A 21,970-nucleotide genomic window follows, 5' to 3' on the forward strand; every position below is an offset into this window, starting at 1 on the left:
TTCATTTGCAAGAAAACAAGGTGAATGAATACACACTGGGGGATGGGCAGCTTTCCTGCCCTCCACCGCAATCTGGGAAATAACCAATTCTCCTGGAGGCCACAGTGCCTCTTCCTGGCTGCTCAGAGGTTCATAGTCATGGTGGGGACAGTGGGCTCTGCTAACGGGTGGTGGCAGGAGCCCACTGGAGGAACCTGATATGGGATCTGGGTCCCTTGGCTGTGGCCTGGAGACCCCAAGATGGGCTCAACTCTGAAAGATGTGGCTGTAGGAAAGCTCGAGCCCCAATTTCCCTGGGACTGGAGACCCAGAAGAGAGCCCTGTTCCTCTTTCTTGCCATCTGGCTTCTTCCTGCATGTCTCCTTCCATCCCCCTCTCACATCCCTAATCCACTCCAGCCTCAGCTACAGCTTCAGCATCACCAGGGAGGGTGGGAGGGGTCTTCATACCTTGGGACTTCTAACCACCATGACACAGTCATGGGAAGTCTTTGCAGCCCTCTCCTGTGCAGGGAATAGTTCCTGACACCCCACCATACTCCAGGGCTCCCCAAGAGGATGTTTGGTTCTGCTCTCTGATCAAATGCTCTTTCTTGAAGCACGTTGCTAACATGAACTTCCCTCCAAACACTGCTCCTCCAGCCCACCTTGGATCCCCTGCAGGCAGACTCTGCTTCTTTCTGTACTCTCCAGTTGCTTCCATCATGAGCAGTCAGCCTTCAGTGTGGAGGGGTCTGGTTCCAGGAAGTCCTGTGGATGTCCTAATCTAAGGTGCTCAAATTACTTCTAGAATATTCTGTAGTATCTGTATGTAGCCTACACACATCCTCTTGTTGCCTGGACATCACGCTAGATTTCTTGATTCTTAACCAAGCGCGTGCACGCGCGCACGCGTGTGTGTGCCACCTAATCCCACGTAAATGCTATGTGAATAACTATTCCTGTAGTGTTTAGGGAAATACGACCAGACAAAGCCCCTACATACTCAGTATACTGCTCTTTTTAAAGAACGTTTTCCATCTGTGACTGCAGACATGAGTGTGGACCATGCAGCCATGCAGGCTGAGTTCGGCCTTCGGTAGCTGCAACCTCGGCAGCATGAGGGACGAAGAGCACGCTGCACTCTGCCTCACTTCCGCCCGAACCCTGCGTAGCACACAGCCTGCGCAGAGCACAGCTCAATGCCTTCTGTAAATGGGATGGACCATGTACTGTGTCTGTTGCCATCTCCTACTGCTTGGAAAGTCCCGCTGTTGCCCTGAAAGTCTTCCTGAAGCTTCCCTCCCTCTCAACCAGCAACATTTCTCCTCCATGAGCCTCTGTCCAGCCTGAGGCTGCCCCTCCCATCTTCAAGTGTGACAAACCCTTTTTTTTCCTGGTGGCACTGCTGTTCCCCAAATGGCCCTCGCCCTCCTCCACTTCAGGGCAGCTGAGTCTTTCTGCCTCACAGGATTGCTCCAGACACCTTTGTTTGTCCAAGAGGCAACCTGGCCATGCAAGCCTGGGGACTGCCATTTCACACAAAGGGAAAGGGGATACTGAGGCTCAGGAGGGGACAAGGTTGAGAAAGAGCAGGAATTTTGCAAACATCAGGGTCTGGCCCTCTCATCCAAGCTCAACTGCCCTATTGACTCTCTTCTGTCCTCTTGTTTCCTTTCTCTTGCCTCTCTGTAGCCCTGTATTTTTTTATTTCAACTGATTGAACTGATTCCAATGTACCTCAGATCAATGAGAATCTACCCCAAGCTATGATTTGTTGAGCCCCACAGATTCCTTTCCCAAATCATCTCTCACACAAACAACATCCTTTGGACTTCTCTGTCCTGCCTGAACTTTGGTCTAGGTGCAACATCTGAATATAGGACTTGCAACATCAAGTCCCTGGGAGTTTGGTATGGCAAGGGTGTGGCATGAAAGCCCCTGTCACCATGGATAGGTGGAAAGTACTGTGGTCACCTCACCTTGGGAGAAGCCACAACTCCAGGGAAAAGGGATCACAGGCCTTGACTGGCGCTGTGAACATCCGAGATCTCTAGACAGACAGCTCTGTCCTCAGCCCTCCCGCGGCTCGCAGGTGGATGCCTGCTTGCTAACAAGTGTGGACTGCAGTCTGCGCAGACAGCCATTCCAATCTTGTTATACCAGCCTTGCTGCTAACATCAGACTCAGGAGTGGGAACAGGGAGAACTGGGGAAAGAGATCCCTCTCCCATGCCCACCAGCTCTGATGGCTTGCATGAGCGCATCTGCAGAGTGGAGGGGCCGCTGATGCGAAGCCCATGGGGCTCTCCTTGAATTTGGAGCACGCCTCCAGCCCCGAGCAGCTTTGTGAGCTGGGCAAGATGCTCAAGTAGTGGAGGTTGGCCTCTTATTTTGCTAAAAAGGGGGTAACTGGGGACTGGGGAAATAACTCAGTGGTCCAAGCACGTGCCTGGAGAGTTGCTTTGCCTTGTGTGAAGAACGAACCATCTGATGGTGCTACAGTTGGCCTTCCGTGTCCTGGGCTTCTCTTCCATGGATTCAGCCAACTTCAGATGGAAGATACTCAGAAAAAAATTGAGTCTACACTGAGTATGTCCAGATTCTTTCTGGTAATTTGAACAATAACAACACAGTGGGACACAGCATCTGCACTGTACTTAGGATTATATATAGTTTATACAGTGTAAATATAGTTTATATAGCATCTGGTCTGGTCACCGAGACAGATTCAGTATGCAAGGAGGCTGTGTCATGTCCATGGTGACTGCTGGATACCAACATGTCTCTTTCCCCAGCAATAAAAGATGATTTGTGAAAGGAATGTCAACAATTGACTTCAAGCCATTTTATACAAGGGACTTGAGCAAGTGTGGGCTTTGGCACTGACATGGGTCCTGGAACTAGCACTTCATGGACAAGGGTGGACAACTGTATTCCAGAGGTCACAGCAGACCTCCATTGTTGGCTAAACACTTCTTTCCCTGCAACACAAGGTGACCCTGTACGTAGGCTGGATTGCTGTGACAAGGGCATCTACGCCTGTGCACAGTGCATCTCGGACACCACTTACCACCTCACATTCCACATCCATTGTCATCACCTAGAAGTCCCACTCTAGTGACCTCTCTGGGTTTATCATGTAATAATTATTTATTTATCTGCACAGAAAATCAACAGCTTCCAGGGTGCAGGAGGGGCTGCATTAATTAGGATTTCTCCAAGTGTGGCTTCCAGACTGGCAGCTTCAGCATCTTCTAGGGACTTAGCGGAAGCACAAATGCTGGCCCTTCCCTGAGGTCACTCCAGACCCGTGAGGTTGGAGTGGGCAGTGGGGTGGGCATCAAGGTCTGAAGACCCCTGGCATAAGGCACTGGGGTTCAGGTGGAGGGGTGCCTGGGAAGGTTCTCCCTGAAAACCGAGATTCTGAATTACAAATACTTGAATCAAATGCACAACTTGTAGCTCAAGGAAATTCAGAACTAGCCGAGATGAAAGAGGCAGGAGAATGAGAGAGCTCTGCATGGGCTGAACATTTTTCTGATGAAAAGGGTGGAAGCACAAGTCAGCATGGTGGCTATTGCTGTGGTGACAGCAGCAGCCGCTCTCCTCACCTCAGTGACCTCTGGGACATTACACAAGGCCTTTCTGTGATGCAGAGAGAGGAGGACACTGACTGGGAGGTTTGAGTGAATGGAGGTCTCATGCTAGGACCTCATGTGTCACCTGAGGAAGGTGGTGGGAGCAGAAGAAAATGGGAAGATGGTGGAAGACTGGAGCAAAGAAGGGCAGGACAAGGAGGCAAAGAAAGCAAGCAGGGAAGCGCAACACCAGTGCAGCGGGGCCTCTGTCACTGCCTGCCAAGGCCTCTGAACCTGCATAGTGGAGCAAAGGTGAGTGGAACGCATGTGAAAATAACTTCCTGTGTACTGAGCATGGAGAAACTTTTTTCTTGTCATTGCTTCTTCAACAGCACCATACAAAGCTGGGGATGTAGCTCAGTGTAGAGCGTTTCATTTAGCATGTGCAAGGACCTGGGTTCTTACCTTCAGCACCACAAAAGAAAAATAGAAGGAGCATCTATGTAGCGTTTCCACTGTACTGGTGTAAGTAACTTAGAGGTGATTTGAAGTGTACCAGATGACATGCATAGGTTTTTTTTAGATACCACACCATTTTACACATGGGGCTTGGGCACCCATGGATTATAGTGTACCTCAGGAACCAAGTGCCTGTGGATACCAGGGATACATGGAGCAGCAATGCCAATGGCCAGATGCATGTCCAAGTCCAGCCGTCCACTGGCACTCTGATGCTCTAAGCAGACCGAGGCAGCTTCTGTGCAAATATCATCCTTCTCTTGCAGTGTGGAGATGCTTGCTGGCCAAAACAGCTCAGGATCTCGTGGAAGCAGCCGCAACCTCAAGAGCATAGAATGCTAAGTACTTACCTCACAAATCTTTTCCAAGGAGGGGACAAAGAAGTCATCGCACACAATGGCCAGGGCATAGAACATGTACATTGCCTGGAAAGGAAGAGGAAAGAGTTCGTTAGATTCAGGAAGAGCCGGGGGTGAGCACCTTGTGCTTCAGTGGTGTCTCCTGTGCTTGGGAACCTAACCTCTGCCTCAGAGTCAGTGCAGCATCTATGCCAGGCCTGCTAGAGGCCACGTGACCCAGTCCCACTTCCTTAGTGCCTCCCGCACCCATCACACTCTCAAGTGTGTGCAGACGCTGTCTCAGGCCTGTGTACTTGCTGCTTCTTCTGCCCAGACACCCTGCTGCCCACTCCTTCACCCCCTGAGGTCCCTGATCCAGTGCCAACCTAACTACCCTCAACTCATTTCTCTCTACCACCTTGCTTTTATTTTTTTCTTCCTATTTTTGGTGTATGATCCATTGATCTGTCTGTTGCTAGTCTCGTCTGCTAGAAGTTCAGACAGCAGGAAAGGTTCTGCCAATCTTGCCAAAGAGAGGGATTTCTCACTCTGGGTTGCTAGCTGCGGACAGAAGCTGTGGTTTCTAACTGCCTTGGTAGTCCTAGTGAAGGAGATCTGGCTTGGGATGAAGTTGAAAGCAACTGAGTCCTCCATGGCAGCACTGAGCCACTGATCTTGTGGTGCTGGAGTCCACTCAGCCTCTGGACTTCTACCCTACCATAGAATTGTTGAGGCCAGTTTTGCCCAGTAGCCCATGATTCCTTTGCACCACCCATGCCAGCAATGTCCCTTACTGATCTCCCACGCCTGTCCCTACTACGAACTGCTCTCCAGCATGGGGCCCTGGGGTTCATCCCAAGGCACCCCAGGCCTAGGCAAGTGATCTATGCAGATGATCTATAGGGCCCTGTAGGGGTCAATAGAGAGGCTACAGAGAGGGCCTCTCTTTTTATGAGAATGGTCTAGAGAGAGAAAGCCAACCTGAGAATGTTGCCCTGACAGCCAGAAACCCAACCAGGAGATGCAACTGGCAGGCGTGCATGCCCGCAGACGTGACCAAAGATGCGTATGTGAACCCTGAGCCCAGATCAGCCTGAAACCCAGTTGACTTTCTCATTTCAGAACCACTAATGTGCCTTAGGCTGTTTTGAGTTGAGTTTCTGTCACTCACAACTGTCCTTCACAAAGCCCATCACGACCTGTCACAATGATTTGAAGCCTTCTACTCTTGGCTATGGCATTCATTTGGTCCCCAACTCTCTTGGTCTGAAATTGTTTTCTTCCTATGTACATGCATTTTGTCTCTTCCACCACTTTGCAAGATTCCAAAGTGTATCATTTGACATCTGATTCTGTGGAAACGTCAGACAAATTTGCATAAAGGTATATTTGTTCTCCAACTGCTGGCTATAATAAATTCTCAAAACCTAGCCAATGATACCACAGGGATGATTACATAAACTATGATCCATCACTGAATGAAATGCTGTTAAATGGGATTATATAAATCCACATTTAGTGACGAAGACACATTCTCAATACATGGCCAGATGCAGACTGTTACAAAAGCATATGGGACATCTCTTTTTTGCCACACACTTACATAAGTATATTTGCATATAAGACTTCATAAGCTCATCTATCAAATTAATAGTCACATTTCTCCTTATGATAAATCTACCTGTACTTCCTTATCATTATGCATATCTTCTCATTTTTCCACCCTGAATTTGTATTCATATATAATTTTTATAGGCAAAGAGGAGGTCTTAGAGGTAAAGGTTCCATTTGATACTTTGTTTATCTCTCAGGAGCCAGGAGCCCTGGCATGTACAGCAATTTTAAAAACAATTTTTATTGATTTATACATTCATAATCTGTACAAAATCATTTGCCTGGAGTTGTTTTTGAAGATGTCAGTTTAAAAATAATTAATGCTGTGTTTTGTACCCTTGTGGATAAGCCAGAAAAGACATTTTCAAATTATAATGGACTTAAGCCCTCTTTTGCCATATGGATTGGCTGATCCAGAAATATACAGGCGATAGCATTACCCTTGGAAGGACATCCAAATTCAGTAATTGAAACACAGAACTGCACATCTGTGGATTAACCAAGACCTAAATAAGCTGTCTATCACTGACATAGATCGCTGAAACAGCCAGGGCTGTGCAGGAGTTCATGAGCCATCTCATTAAGCATGGCTCTCATATTAAGTATTGATCTTGTTCTGGAGCAAGGAGCTCTGCGGGACACACTCCAAGATCCCTGCTAAGGTTGGGATGAGAAATGGATGGATTTTCCATACACTCAGTACTTTCCAGGGCAACAGCTGGGGAAAGCCACACCGGTCACCCAGTCCAAGGCCGTGAGACAGGGGAATGCTCTCTGTTGATCAGATACCCCCTGACAAGGCAACTCTGAAGACTCTAGGAGGCCTGCAGGGCAGGGTGGCTCCTTGCCAGCTGCAGTGCCCCACTTGGCATGAAAGGCCAGGCTGCCCTAGTGGTTATAAAACATCCCACTACAAATCTTTTTCTGGTTACTGGAGGACAGATTCCCACTGGAAAAGCAAATACACAAATTGCACAGACAAATGGAATAAAGGCACAAAACCAGATGCAAAGTCCAAATTTAAGATGCTCACAGGAGGTGTGTTATTGATAGTGTTCTTTGTGCAACTGGCACACACATTCTGAAGAGTCAGGCATGTTCACCCTTATTCCACTGCTCCTCTCTTTCTGGAGGGTTTTGTAATATCAATAACAATAATCACAATCATAATATTGGCCACTCTTGGTTGAGCCACAAATCCCAGGTGGGCTGTGGCTATGTTATGATTCTGGTGCTAAATTCTTCCAACTCCTGTGGGTCTCATCTCTCAGTTGACACAGAGCATGGAGCAAGTCTGAGGACATGCGACTGGCTGAAGAGGGGGCTTGGGTTAGACCTCATGACTGTCCAGGCCCTGTCAGGACACAGCTGCCTTTCCTCATAAGGACATTCCAACATGTCACTCCACTGCCACACCTTCTCATCTTTAGCTCACCTACTAATGAGCCATCTCCTCTAATACACAGGGAGAAAGACAGTTTAGAATCCCAGCCATCTACCTTTTTGGGGTTGCCCATCACAATCTAGTATTATTACTGTTTTTTACAAGAGGCCCTGTAAAGCAAAAGATAGGTTTGAATTGAGTGCCTGAGGTCTCCCAAACTCTAGGGTGGCCCAAATCTGTTACATTTCTTCCCCAAATACCCTGAAATCCAAGTCTCTTGGCTTGGGAACAGACAAGCCATGGGGGACCCATCCAGGCCTGAAAACTGAGGGATGTTGGAGAAGACAAGATCACTTGGTGCTTTAGCTTGGGTCTCGTGGCCACAGGGCATTCTCCATGGAACCTCCCCTGGGGCCACCTTTGAGGGAATCTCTGTTTTGTCAGAGTATAGGCAACCCAAAGGATGAGCTATGTCTTTAAGAAAGGGGTGGCCACAGTATACTGTGAATATATAAGTAAAAAGACAGTATTATTGTAAAAGACACATCGCCCTGAATTCCTTTCAAAATGCTCACCTTCACTCTGAGTGCACTTGTCCCGCCGATCTTGCCACTTCCTGAAGCACTTCTGGAAATGCTCTTTGGTGAGTCTTTACTGGCTATAAATACAGTCAATGTTGCTGCCAAGAGTGCCTTCAAGCAGGAAGACAGGCTCAGAGAAACATGAGACTGTCCTCATCCACCTTATTCATCAGATCTGACACCATGTGATTTCAAACTCTTCCTCAAGGGCAAAATGACCAGGCAAGGGAAATCTTTTGAAACAGTTTGAGATACTGGCACAACCATAACACTGCAACTGAAGATGTTCAGGAAAGAGGATTCCAGAACTGCTCCAGAAAGGGTCAAGAATGGTGGGGTAAGTGTGTTCAAAGAGAGGAGAAAGATTTTGAGGGGAACTCACAGTACTGTCTTCTACTGTAATATAGTTTTGATCATGCCTGCCTGTCTGGACCTGGTCTCCCTCCTCCTGAAGAATAGCAGCTGTGTCCACTGCATTCCAGACTTGACCCTGACCAGGGGTGCCCTGCACAGAATGACTTTGAGGAAGTGAATGGATCCCTAGGAGAGTGATACTCAGGGAATGACTGGTGTCAGACCTAGTGCTTTGGTAACAATTACTTGGCAGCTGCTGAAGAAGATGCAACTTGGAGGCTCAGCAGGTGTGCAGGATTTGTGAAGGGTCTCAGGTGAAGCCGGAGATGTGACACTTGTGAGCTTTGACTGGCCCTCCCACCTCACGGAACCCTCAGCAAGGACTGATCCCAGTGGTTCCTAGGTAACTTGCAGGGCATGGGGGGAGACTCGCAAGCAGATGAGGGGGCTTGGGCACATAGCTCCCATGGTCATCATGGCAAGAGTGTGCCATGGGGAGCCCATGCCACCCTGTCAGAGGGGGAGAAATGTGAAGAGCCCAGCTTTCTCTGCTGTGGCAACCAGAGATCAGGTGACTGGCAGCTAACCCTCCAACACAGCCTGGCTCAGACCCGCCAAGACCAGGCCAAGTTTCGTCATTCAGCTGGACCCAGGGACCCTTGTGCCAAGCCACTGCTTCCTGTTGTATGTCCCTGCAGCTATGAGGCCATCTGCTACCCTACATCACCATGGTAATATGTTGCTAGTGGATATCAGGGACAGCAAAGATAATGAAAATGCTACAGTGAAACTACAATGAGGGAGCAATTCCAAGAGACCCAGCTCAGGAAACACCCAGGCATGAAGGCAAGCAGGCCTTTCTGAGCCTCTGGGACCAGCTTGCCCATGTATCTGCCTCCAGTATGCATGCCAGAGCCATCAAGACAAAGCCCATTCTACTCCGAGGCAGGCATGGCTTAGCTTGAAGAGTTCCTTAGCTAGTAATTTAACAATAATATGTGGAGTGCTGACCCAAAGTGAGATGCACTGGGGTTAAGCATCGTGGGCACTGCTCTTGGGCAGAAGAGTGACTTGAAGACCACTTTGGAGTACCCAAGATATGTGGCTCCTTTTAACTCATGGTGTGGACAGCCCTGGAGAGAAATCTGTAATGTGGTGAACACTACTGGGTCTGTCTATGAGCCATCCACTTTTCTTGCAGCCACAACTTCACCATTGTTCCAAATAACAACACCCTCAGCTTTTGTAGACTTTTGGGAACTAGCCCTTGAACATGTGACACAGTTTTAGCCAATGAGAATAAAGCAGAGATCCAACTGAAGTCATCCTTTCATCCTGGCTTGTTGTGATGTCTGGACTGGCAGCGGCCATTGTATAGTCACCAAGACAACAAGTAAGAGGACACATATCCATCTTTACATGTGACTGAGACCCAAGGATACAGTTCTCCAGGTGGACTAATGCTAAAACTGTCCCCCTCTGGACTTCTTACCATAGAGGAAAGAAGCTCTCTATTTTTCCAGTCTCCAATCATTGAATTTTCATACTTATAGCCCTCTGTCTTTCTAACTGAGATGGGACCCAGAAAATGGTACTCCATTGGAGAGGTAGTGAAAGGCTTCCCATAAGAGATGGTTACTAGACTGAGATTCTAAATGATACATACAGTTCCAATGAGCAATATGAGAGGTTGATTGGAACTAATAAAACTGGAGAACTTTAGTTATGCAGCTTAAATTAAAAACTACGCAGGGCAATAAGTAATCACTGTGTCCCGAGACTTAACGGAGGAGAACGGACTTGCCAGAATGTTGATGCACACAAGCGCTTCTGAATTGTGTGGGCAAGTTAGTGTTTGCGGCACTACTTGAGCTCTGCTCTTTTCTGTGGAATCTACAGTGAGCAGTTTTCACAGAGAACCTCTTTCTGCTACATCATTGGCCCTGCTGTCTCTATATTTCACTAGGAGGAAGGGAAGTGATTCCTAGACAGGGGCTGCAGTAGTCGGGACTGGGAGGGGACAGCTCTAAATCCCCTCGGGGATGGGTCTCAAGCACATTACCTCTTTTTTACAGTTTCAAGAGATCACATGATTAGGATTGGAGCTGGGCATGGTGGCGCAGGTCTGTAATCCCAGCACTTGGGAGGCTGAGTGAGGAAGGCCACCAAGAGCTCAAGGCCAGCCTGGGCTATGTGAGAGAGTTCAAGGCCAGTCTGAAATACATGGTGAGACTCCTTCTCACCCCTCCCCCATAAACAAACAAAAAAGATCGGAAAAGAAACTTTTTAAAGCACTGCTTCTAAAGCATTTTTTTTTTTTTTCTTGTCAAAGTCTTTTCTTCCACTTTAGGCTCTGGATTTCACAGCCTTGGGAGGTGATGGTGGGTTTAAGAATGCAGTCTCTTAGTTCTGCTTCCAGGAGGACTCATAGCTTCAGTCACCAAGGACAGACACAGGACCAGGCCTTCTGAACAGGGGCAGGGGAGCTGCAGGAAGAGGAACTCAGCAGACAGACATAGGTATATCCCACCATGTTCTTCAGGCCTTGCTAATTTCCAGCTCCTCGAACTTTCTGATGCCAAGCTCTTCCCAACCAGAAATACCAGGCGTTAACCCGAGGTGGCTGCCTCATCCCAGAACTGCTGGCATCCACAGCCCAGCGCCAGCTCCCAAATTCTCTGGCTGGGGAGGCCGCACTGTCCTGCTGGATTTGCTTCTCTCATGGGCTGGGGTGCTGCCCGCCGTACAGGTGCCTTTCACTGGCAGCCCCTTGCTCGGCTCACCTTGCATACCTTCTGTCTCCTGAGTGACTATGTGCTAGTACTTGCCTCATCTCAGAGCCTACTTCTGGAAGAACTCAAGCTGACCAAGAAAGAAGGGGGCTGAGGAAGAAACACAACCCCGAATCGAGATGGGCCACTCTGAACAAGTGGCCTTCTCAAGTCTAGAGGAGCCTTCCCTGAATGCCAGCCATGGTCACTGGAAGCCTGGCATGGAGACAGCCTTTGGGTTCACTCAAGTTCAAAGGAAAGGCGTCCACACAGATGCACTGCTCCATGAGCCCGGATACTTTCTTCATTTTATTGAATGGGGTTTCACAATGCCCAGAAGGGGGCCGCGGTGTGGCTCTGTGGTAGATCTTTGTCTGACACATTTGGGGGCTTGGGTTCAAGCACTGACGCCACCAAAACAACAGAAGATATGTCCAACTTTTTCCATGGCTGTCCAGAGTTCTTGGAGACACCCCGTTGGGAGTCATAGTTTGGAGGCTTGAGAATGAGAGGTTTGCTCTCTCTGGAAGACTGTTCAGAGTGGGGAGAAGCTTCCAGATCCCCTCTGCATTGTTTTCCCCTCCACATCCTCTCCCGACCCCCACAGCCTGCCTCACCTGTGCAGTACCTGCACTCCTGGCTTCTGCATCCCTGAGGTCATTCCTTCTTCCAGATGGAAGACAACTCTGGCTCTCTTGCTTCTCAGGTTCTCTCCTGGGAGGGAACCTGGGAACTGTGTGTCTGCAGTGGTCACAGGCACCCTCCGTGAGCCAATGTCTCCTCCTCTGTTTGTCCTCATGGCCTGTAGGAAGGGACTCTGGGTGGCACCCAGCCTCACAAATAGGGACAAAGACACAGGCATGTCCAGGAGCTGGGCCTGGGCCAGCTTAGGTGGGCACTGTCATTGTCTGCTTGGGACTTCAGACATCTGCTGTGTAGCCCTCTGCCCTGCAGACAGGCTCTCAGGCTGGGTCCAGAGGCTCGCAGAGCACTGGGCTTAGGCAGAACTGGCCAGCTGGATAACTTGGAGGGGATAAGAGTACTTTTTAGCTCTCAACAAATTCCTTATTATTAATTAATTTGTTCAATGATTGACATAATATTTGTGAATATTTATTAGTAGAGTCTTTGGGTTTTTCCCTTTTCTTTCTCTCCCCCCTTCCTTTCCTCTTTCCCGCCCCCTTGCTCCTTCTCTCCCTCCCTCCATTCTTTCATTCCTTCCTTTTGTGCTGGAACACAAAACCCAGGGCCTCCCGCATGCTAGACAAGTGCTCTACCACTGTGTTTCAGCCCCACACAGCTCCAGCACGACCCATGCATTCACTGTGTAAGGATTCCCTGAGGCTAATTAGAATATTCAACATCTTCAACTTTCACATTCCAAGTCCTCTCTTCTAATTATTTTGAGCCCCATAATGCACCACTGTTGGCTACAGTCACCCTACTATGTCATTGTCATCAGTAACTTGTAACTGCAGCATCCTGTCCTCCATGGACACAGGCAAGAAGCCATGATACGTTGGCAACATCTGGGACAGTGTTCTCCATGGAAACCACAGATCCCTTGTATCATACTATTGGAGTAGCAGGGACTTCACACTGTCGCTCATGTCACCACTAAACTGAAAAAATAGGTAGTTGTGAGATCTGATGCCAGATCTCCTAATGTGTAAGCCAAGGGTCACATATATCATCGTGTCACTATGTCACATAAAACATTTACCTGGGCCAATGGGAAGCACATCCAGTTGGAGGCCCCAGCACCATTTTTGAAAGGCCCTGTGGCACATCTTGGAGGGCCTGGAATCTGCATTCCTAATGGCCACAGGAAGGGCCTCTGTGTGTTCTCTGGTCTCACAGGCCCCAGTTGGGTCAAAGAACTCCTCCAGGGGACACATCCAGAAGATTGGGGAAGGGCTTCCTTTCCAGTGTCCAGACAGCAAACAGAAATAACTCCCAAGAGTTCAACCAAAGATCACTAACTGCAGAGAATATAGCAAAGGGCTGGTGTGCAGCCCTGCTAGGGGAAGGGAGGCAAGTTTTCAAGGCACCTAGAATTTCACAACAGCAGAGAGCTGATACTCCCAAAGGCCTGAGGCAAAAGGAGCAGACACAGAGCTGCTAGTGCAGTGGGGAGGGAGTTTCTTGGTCTGCAGTCACAGGAGACAGGAAGAAGCTGCGGCCAAGCCCTGCAGGACCAGGAGGGAGCAGGAAGAACCAACCTCCTCCTCTAGCCTTGTTCCTCCTGTCCTGACCCCTATCAGATGAGCTGTGAAGCCAGAGGCATAGACCCAGAAGCCCTGTCCTTGGAGGCTGGGGTCCCCCCACAGAATGGTACAGAGAAGATGGAGAAGGGGGAGGAAACAGAAGGGGAGGCCAGGAGGACAGCAGAGAGGAGAGAAAGGAAAAGGGCGACAGAGGGAGAGGTGGCCTCGGGAGCAGAGGGATGAGGAAAAGACATAGATCCATCTCAGCTCTAACTGGCACTGCAGCACCTTGTCACATCCTTGCCCCCAGCACCTCCCCAGCTTACTGTAGGGAGAAGGAAGAAACTCCCTGCTGCTGGAGGAGTGGGTCACAGCTGAACTTCAGGAGCCCCCACAGAGGGACTCTGTACCCCCATATTCTGAGTTGGGTGACAGGATCTCCATTTTACAGATGGGCAGACTGAAGTTTGAAGGAGCAGCAAGCATACCCTATATGCAGTCACCATGCATCCAAATCTGTGCCCTGGGACCTTGAAGGCTTTGGTCATAATCATGTGGCCCCACTCCAGAAGACTCTAGGCTGGAGGATGGAAGCTCTGTCCAGCCCAGCAGCCCTTTGTTCCATCCACCCAGTTAAGAGGATGTTTAGTGAAAAAAGGCATCAATCCTCAGGAGACACAAGGCCATTCAAGAAGAATGGCACCTTTTTTCTAGCAGCCAGTGTGGATAGATGCCTGGGAGCCAACCCTCAGGTGAGGATCCACACACACACAATAGGAGGCCAATGAGATAGCAGAGAAAGCAGGATTGAGAAGGAAAGAAGCCAAATAGCACAGCAAGGCTTGAACTGGACCTTGCACAGAAACAGGATGTCAACTCTGCTAGAGTGACTGTGGCCACACCAGATAGGAGCCTGCCTTCGGTCCAAGGAGCTGGGCTTTCCCACCACTGCAGCAGCCAGTCATTGGCCACCGACCACCTCCGAGAATGCAAACTCCCAGCACTTTTGTCTCTCAGTGCAAGTTGGAGAAATGACTGCAGCAGCTCAGTGTGATCCACTGGCAGCAAAGCATGCCAGAGCAGCTGGAGAGGCATGGCAACCAGAAAAAAGGGTATGCAGGGCCTGATGGAGTGCAGCGTGCCTGCTGGACAGGCAACTGGGTGGTGCTGTTAACACTGTCCAGACTAAGTGATGGGTGAGCAAGGTGAGGTGACTGGAGGTGCTGCCACTCACGTCACTCCAGGAAGACAAATAGGCATTAAGCAAAGAGGAAAGGTGGGCAAGGGAGCAGCTTGAATAAGAGTATGGTATTGCAAGCGAACATGGTCTATGCTGAAAGCTATAACTACCTAATGTTGCTGGAGCACAGATTGTGATTGAGGAAGAAGAGACAAATGAGGCTGGGGGGCCAGGGGACAGGCCACATGCAGTTTGGGGAGCCTTGTATGCCATTCAGAGCTGTTGAGATGTACAAGTCCAACCTGTCTGTCTCGAACAGAAGTATTTTTTGGTTCTGCTGAGTGAACCTTGGGATGATGGTGATGGTAGTGAAAGTGATGGTGAGAATGGTGATGATGGTGGTGGTGGTAGGGGTGAAGGTGATGGTGGTGGTGACAGTGATGGTGGTGATGATGGTGGCGGTGATGGTGTTGGTGGTGACAGTGACGGTGGTGGTGGTGGTGGTGATTGCGATGACAGTGATGGTGATGGTAGTAGTGATTGTGATGATAGTGATGATGCTGGCAAGGATAGTGGTGGTGATGATGGTGTTAGTGCTGTTGGCGGACATGGTATCATGAGATGGTGATGGTGATTGTGACGGTGACAGTGACATGATGATGAGAACAAAGATATCCATAGTGATGATGCTGTTAATATTTGCTGACCATTGATTATGAGTTTACACTGATTTAAAACTTAATCCTCTTGACTACGTTATGAAGTAGGCACTACTTTTCTGACAAGGACACTTAGGCTGAGATAACACATGGCTAAAGTGACAGAGCCAGTGCACGGCACAGGCTGTACTTCAGCTCTGTTTGTGTCTCCATCCAAGCCAGAGCCCATTTCCTAACTCTAATTTCCTTTGGTAGCAAGAGAGGAGGGCCAGCTCATGGTGGCCCTGGTTAGATTTCTCATGCCCTTATTTGCTTCCTCAGCTTTGGTTTTCCCTTTTTTCCTCTCTGGTTTCTCATTGATTCTTCCTTTCATAAACAGGGGGCAGAGTCTTGGAGCTTTGCTAACTGTTGACTAGCTGAGGGATTCAGCTTCAGGTTCTTTGGATAAAATGAGAACAATCGCTTCTACTCTGAACAAGTTTTGTACATGCTGGAGGAGCCGACTTTCCTGGGAGATGTCAATGTTTCAAAACTCACTATACCAAAAGGCAGACTCCAGGTCCAGGCTGAGGGGCAGCCTGCCTCCCACCCTCCTGCAGGAACCAGAGTTGCGCTTTCCAAGGAAGGCCCCAGCAGGCTTGGGATGTTCATGCCACAGTGAGTGAGTGGTTAGGCGACTATGCCAAACAGTCCTTTTGAAAGATACCAGACTGGTTAAGGGCACCAAGACGTTTGTGTCTTTGCCCTCCTGCCACTTTCTCGTTAGTCAGACTGCAAACAGCTGCCAGGTAGCATCAAACAGAGGAATGAGGCCAGGCCTGGCCAGAGGCCAAGAGTAGGACGAACCTGGGAATCAAGCACACAAAGCAGGCTCATAACCAGGAGCCTCTTCAAACTCGCGTCCTCTAAATATTTACTCAACACTGTTCTGTAGAGGAAGGAGGACAAGCAAGTCTTCTAATTAATAAAAAAAAGATATACAGAAATAAAGGGTGCTTAGTAATTCATTTCAGTGGGAACAAACACGATATTCTGAAAAACATTCTGCACATTTCTCACCACTTTTCTGTTACTCTCAAAGTTTCTTTTGTTCTCTTCTAAAGGAGTTTCTGGCTAATGAATTTACAGGTTTAATATTTAGATGGCAAAACATTTTATTTAACATTAGTAAATACTAAATGCCATTCAATTTTAAAATTTCAGCGGGACAGGACATACATTAAAATATATGTAATAGAAATTGGTGGGTAGTATCAAACAGCCTGGAGATATTTTTCTTTTTTAGGGTTGACATGATATGCTGAACTGGGGATCAAACTCAGGTTCTTGCACTTGCCAGGCAGGCCCTTAGACTGCCCAGTTATCCAGCAGGGAGATTTTTGTTTTGTTTGTTTTTGAGACAGGGTTTCGCTTTGTAGCTCTGACTGGCCTTGATTCTCCTGCTTCGCCTCCTGAGTGCTGGGATCACAGGTGTGTGTCACCACACCCAGTTTAGGAGGATGCTAATGCTTGTTACTTCTACCTCAGGTGTCTGTCTGCTCCAGGTGAACAGGATCACTCTATCTTCAATCCTGCAGGACTTGTGTCATGGAGAAACCCAGGTGAAGTAGCATCATTGTTCCTGTTCATTACAGTGATGGCTGTCTGGCTCTCCCGGCAGATTGGTGTCCTGACTCTAGCATGAGCACCAGTTGGAAGCCACGGCAACTTCTTCAGGTTGGAGCTAGATCCTTAACTGTGTGTCTCTACTGTGCTACAGACAGGACCAAACTAGTCCCCAGCACATGCACCTGGAGTAGTGGGGGATTCATGGTGGTGACAGGTGGCACAGATCCTCCAGGTGATGGGAATCAGGCGCTCACCAGCTGGAAGACCATGAACAGGACTCCAGTCTGGGGCTCTCTGTGTAAAGGAATGAAGTCAACAGGCTTGTACAAGATTCCCACTTTGGCTTTCATTTTCTTACTTAAGACCTAGTACAGCTAACCAAGCCAGACCAAAGTTGGCTACATCCAACTTCACACTTCAATGACAGTCCACTGAAACAATTACCAGATGATTAGTATGGACTGTTAACTAAGAGATCCAACACTCTTGTCAGGCAATTAGTTTGTCTGGGATCCTGGGATCTTTCTCTCTGGCTGACTTAGGCAGGCTGGAAACTCAGGACTACCCCAAGGAAACCGTGGTGATTGATGGAAATGACTCCTGGTCTCAGTGTGTCCCCTTTGTGGCCCGATCACCTGGTGTGTGCAACTCAAGGGATCAAGAGGAAGATGCTCTTGGGCTACACTATGAAAAATCTTTGTTGTCAGAGGAGAAATGTGAGGTGCTCTCCTCATTAATGAGGAGGGACTCTTGCTGCAGCTTGTAGCTGTTGACACCAATGTTAGGAGCTGGGATTGTAAGTCAGGGAGCAACACAAAATCATTCTTTGAGGTCCTTCCCCCGGGGCTCAGAGAAAGCAAGAAACAGAGTTATAAATAAGAAGCCAATTGCCTACCTAAAGGCATGCTGGGGTAGAACACACTAAGGCTCAAGGAAAGTGCTTCCTTGAGGACAGAAGGGACTGGAAGACGGTGGCGGCATCTTAGAGTTTTTGCCGTTCTCTCTTGAGTGAACATTACAAAGCGAGAATGGGAGACACTTGTTATCATCTAGTCATGCAGCTCTGTCTCACTGTGGAGGCAGTGAAGTGGCCTGATTATGGAGCAGGAATCAGATCACCTGGGTTCATAGCTCAGCAGGTGAGCAGTTAAAATTCAAAAAGCCTTTAGATAGTCTTTGGTCTGCAAAAGGGGAAAATAATAATGTCTACTTCATATGATTGTCGTCTTAAAACCAATGCATGCACATTCTTACAACATAGCTAGAATGGTGTATTCAATAAGTGCTAGGTAGCATTGCTGGTGCTGGGAGGATATCAATATTATTATTATTATTTTTTAAAATTTCATTCATTTATTTATTTGTGTGTGTGTGTGTGTGTGTGTGTGTGTGTGTGTGTGTGGCCAGCTCAGCCCACCAGGGGGCGGGGCTGGCTGGCATGTGGTGCTGGGGGATTGAACCGCAGTTCCTGTGCTTTGCTAAGCTTGTTCTAAGTAGGTGCTTTAGAACACTGAGCCATCTCACCAACCCTATCAATAGTATTTTAATCAGTTTGTTAGAAAAGTGCAGCCAACTGAATAGAACTGGTCTTAGAGAAGTGCTCTTCTTCACCAAATCACAAGAACAGATCATCAGGCTTATTTCTCTTTGCCTGTCTGTAGAGGCCAGCTCCATAGGACAGACACATGGGAATGGCTTGGCAGCTAAAGAGTTTGGTTCCTTTTCTCCCTTTGTGTCACACAAGTTGTAGCCCATCCAAAGAAATCCAACTCAAGCCTCACATTCCAACAAACACATGACTTTGGATTCCCCAGTGGTCAGTGGGATGGCCAACTCCATGGTAAACCCAACCCACCCTTGGATCCGATGTTAATTACAACTTAAAAGCAGATGGTGTCTAAATCTGGGCCCATCTGTTCCACATCTGCGGGTCATTTCCCCCATGGAGAAGACAGCCATGGCCAACTGGCTCTCGCTGCAAGACTGGACTGGACTTCTGCATTTAAGAAACTGTCTTACTGTTTGTCATGGTAAGATTTTCTCTGATCTATACAACCTCAGCCATGTTAGGTCATATATCCACACAAGGAAAAGCCAGTGGAAATCCCCAAGCAGGACAAACTGTTGCTAGCATCCAAGATGTTCCCACAGTGATTTGGAAGATATCTGAATACTACCTGTCTGCTGCTGCATAAGACACTCCCCCTGCACCCACCCTCTAACCCCACTATACATATAATTCCAACCATCAAGTGGCCTGAATGGAGAGATTGATTAGATTCTATTGCTCATTACATTACCTCTTTTTTTTTTTAAAGAACTGACAAAGGAATAATTTCCCCTTCTTTAAAGAAAACAAAATCAGTTATCCGAACAGAGGACTGCACATCACAGTTCCTGTAGGAAATGTCAGTGTGTCACTAGGGTCTGATCAGATGGAGACTTTAAATATGCTGAAATCAGCCAATAAGAGACATATCCCTTAACAGACAATGAAGGTCCCTCTTCTAGGTTATGTTTTCTCAGCAAATTTGCACCAGGCAGAGACTGATGCCTTTGATGGTGGACTAATGTGCACTGGTGTTGACTAGCGGTGAATCAGAACTTTAAAATAATGAGTGGTAAGTGGAACAGATGTCCACATCAGCCCAAATCTGACATCAGATAGCTGAAGACACAAGAGTAGCCTCCTACCCACGACCTCCTCCACCTCCCCTGTGGCTCTCCACTTTTGGCCTGAGGTCCCATCAGAGCTATGAATGTTTCTCAGCCCACATGCAGAGCAGCCTGGCCATACCAAGGGCTCAGCAACCCAGGACAGTTGGCCTGTGAAATAGTAGAAGTAGGAGTCAGTGAAGCAAAAACTTGACTTCTCAGCCCATACTGGAATGATTCCAGGTTGAGATCTACACTGTTTCTCCAAGAGTCTGCAGTGGGACTGAGTCCAGTTGTCCATATCATTAACCAGCTTTCTAATTCTCTGTATTTTTGGCTTTTTCTCATTTATTGTCTAACTTCCTTTACTCTCACTTCTTCTGATGCCTGGGAATCATCTCAAACATGCTACCTACACTTGGAGGTATGGGAGAACAATCTTGTATCAGCTCATGTGGCCAACTATTAAATTTTCAGGAGTTTTGCAATTCAGTTGGTGTAACATTGATAGCTTCAAATTAGCCATGTTTTGAATATTGCATCCTAGAAATTTACAAACGCTACCACTGAGATCTTCTGTATATTTGCTTTTTCAGGAGAATCAGATGTCAAGTATTTCCAAGCATACATACCTTTGTCTTCATACATCTTATCTAGAGTTTGCTTTTGGGAACACCCAAAGTAAGAGTATGAGTAGCAAGTGCCCCTGTGGAGCCACCACATGAACTTTTATAGGAAAAGGATAAAACTTTACCGCGGTCATTACAAGTGTTTCTCCATGGACCAAAGGGTTAATGCTTCTCAGTACGTTTACCTGATGGAATAGAATTTGTTTTTGGAATTTGGGTTTAGTAGGTAGGTAGAAGAACTAAAAAGGAAAAAAATACTAGTGTTTTTTGCCGCCTGAAAGCCATTTCCAAAAACATAAGAGAAAATATTGGTGACTCTGGGTTTTCCAAAGATTTACTAAGTAAAACACACAAAAGGAAAAACTAAGGAAATATAGAGACTGATAAAATGAAACAATGAAACAAGACCAAACCATAAAAAATGTTTGATGTTCAAGAGCTACTGCTAAAAAGAAGAAGGACATATATTGGGAGAAATAGTTGAAAATTATATCTTATGCATTGGTTATATTCAATATAAATAAAGAACATACATAGTACAAGACAAGAACATAAACTAATTAAAATGAGGAAAATGTTTGAATAGTCACTTCCTTAAAGAAGATGAATACATGAGAAAGAAGCTCACAAAGAGCTTTCAGTTACTAAGAAAATTCAAATAAAAACTATGTGATACCTCTCTACACAGACTAGAATAACTAAAATTAAAAAGACTGACAATATTACATGCTGGTGAGAATTTGGGGCAACTGAAACTCTCCTAGATTGTTCATTGGAACATGCAGTGACATTGGTAAACAGTTTGGTGGCAATAACATGTTATCAAATCATATAGTGAACATTTTAATTAGGAAATTTATTACCGCAAAAGATAATTTTCCATTAGTCTCCCTGAAAATATTCCTCTCACTTCAAACATTTATCTCATCATTCTTGCCACTTTCTGAGCATTCCTGGAAAGTCCTCTTTTATGACTGTCACTAGCTGTGCTGCTGTTCCTGCCTTGATTTCCTGAATTGATTTAAAAAATTATCTTTCATGATGACTGTCAAATTTTGAATTTCTGTAATTGTCCCTTTTGCTAGCATTTGGAGAATCATTATTTAGTCCCTCCACGACACGTTTGCCACTTTTTCATCATTTTCCTTGCAAGCCACCTAAACATTTCCTCCAATGAACAATGGTCTCTTTGACACATTATCAAAATGGACTCTATGCTGTAATCACACAGGATGATTTTGGGAAGTATAAATACCAAAATGAGATTTTAAGGGCATTATTTTTTCTTGTATTTTTAAAAATGTATTTAGTACAGGGTCTGCAGGGTCTCACTACACATATTGGACTCGTAGTGATCCTCCTGTTTTCAGCCTCCCAAGCACTGAGATTACAGGTGTGCACCACCATGCCCAGTCTCAATCACCATCTCAGCATGCCCTGTGGGTGGGGCTGGCACGGCACACTGGGGATTGAACGCAGGTCCCTGCACCTGCCTAAGAAGATGCTTTAATCCACTGAACTATCTGGCCAGTTCTTTTCTCTTGTATTTTAAAATTATTTAAAACAGTTTCAAAAGAAGGATCAGAGCTGCTGGAGCACGTCTTCTCTCATAGCATCATCTGGATGAGTGATGGAAAACTTTTAGAGGTTTCAATGATATGAACTGCAGTATGCATGCCATAGGTTTCCCACCGCTGACCTAGATCATTTCCAAGTACTCCAGATCGTGTGGTTGGCCTTTTATGCGTATGTGAACCCTGTCCTGGTGGAGCTGCCTGCTGCTGCTGTTGCTGCTACTGCTGTGCCAGGTGGGCTTCTCTTCTCTTTTCCAAGTAGGTTTCTCAGCTCTTTCTGCTGTAAGATTCATACCTGATGTCTGGACTATGTTGAGATATATCTGGAAACTACCCTGC

At 47.1% G+C, this 21,970-nt stretch overlaps 1 protein-coding gene across 3 annotated transcripts in view; it reads right to left on the reverse strand.

Moving 5' to 3' along the window:
* Positions 1–21,970, reverse strand: part of Slc24a3 (solute carrier family 24 member 3) — a 491,099-nt gene that overhangs the window by 126,175 nt on the left and 342,954 nt on the right. For all 3 annotated transcript variants that reach the window (XM_004635592.3, XM_023720226.1, XM_023720227.1), the window contains exon 4: positions 4,428–4,502. In XM_004635592.3, the coding sequence (XP_004635649.2) occupies positions 4,428–4,502 (75 nt within the window). The remainder of the gene's footprint in view (positions 1–4,427; positions 4,503–21,970) is intronic.

Source organism: Octodon degus, unplaced genomic scaffold, assembly GCF_000260255.1.
Source record: "Octodon degus isolate 3935 unplaced genomic scaffold, OctDeg1.0 scaffold00073, whole genome shotgun sequence".
Classification (NCBI taxonomy): Eukaryota; Metazoa; Chordata; class Mammalia; order Rodentia; family Octodontidae; genus Octodon; species Octodon degus.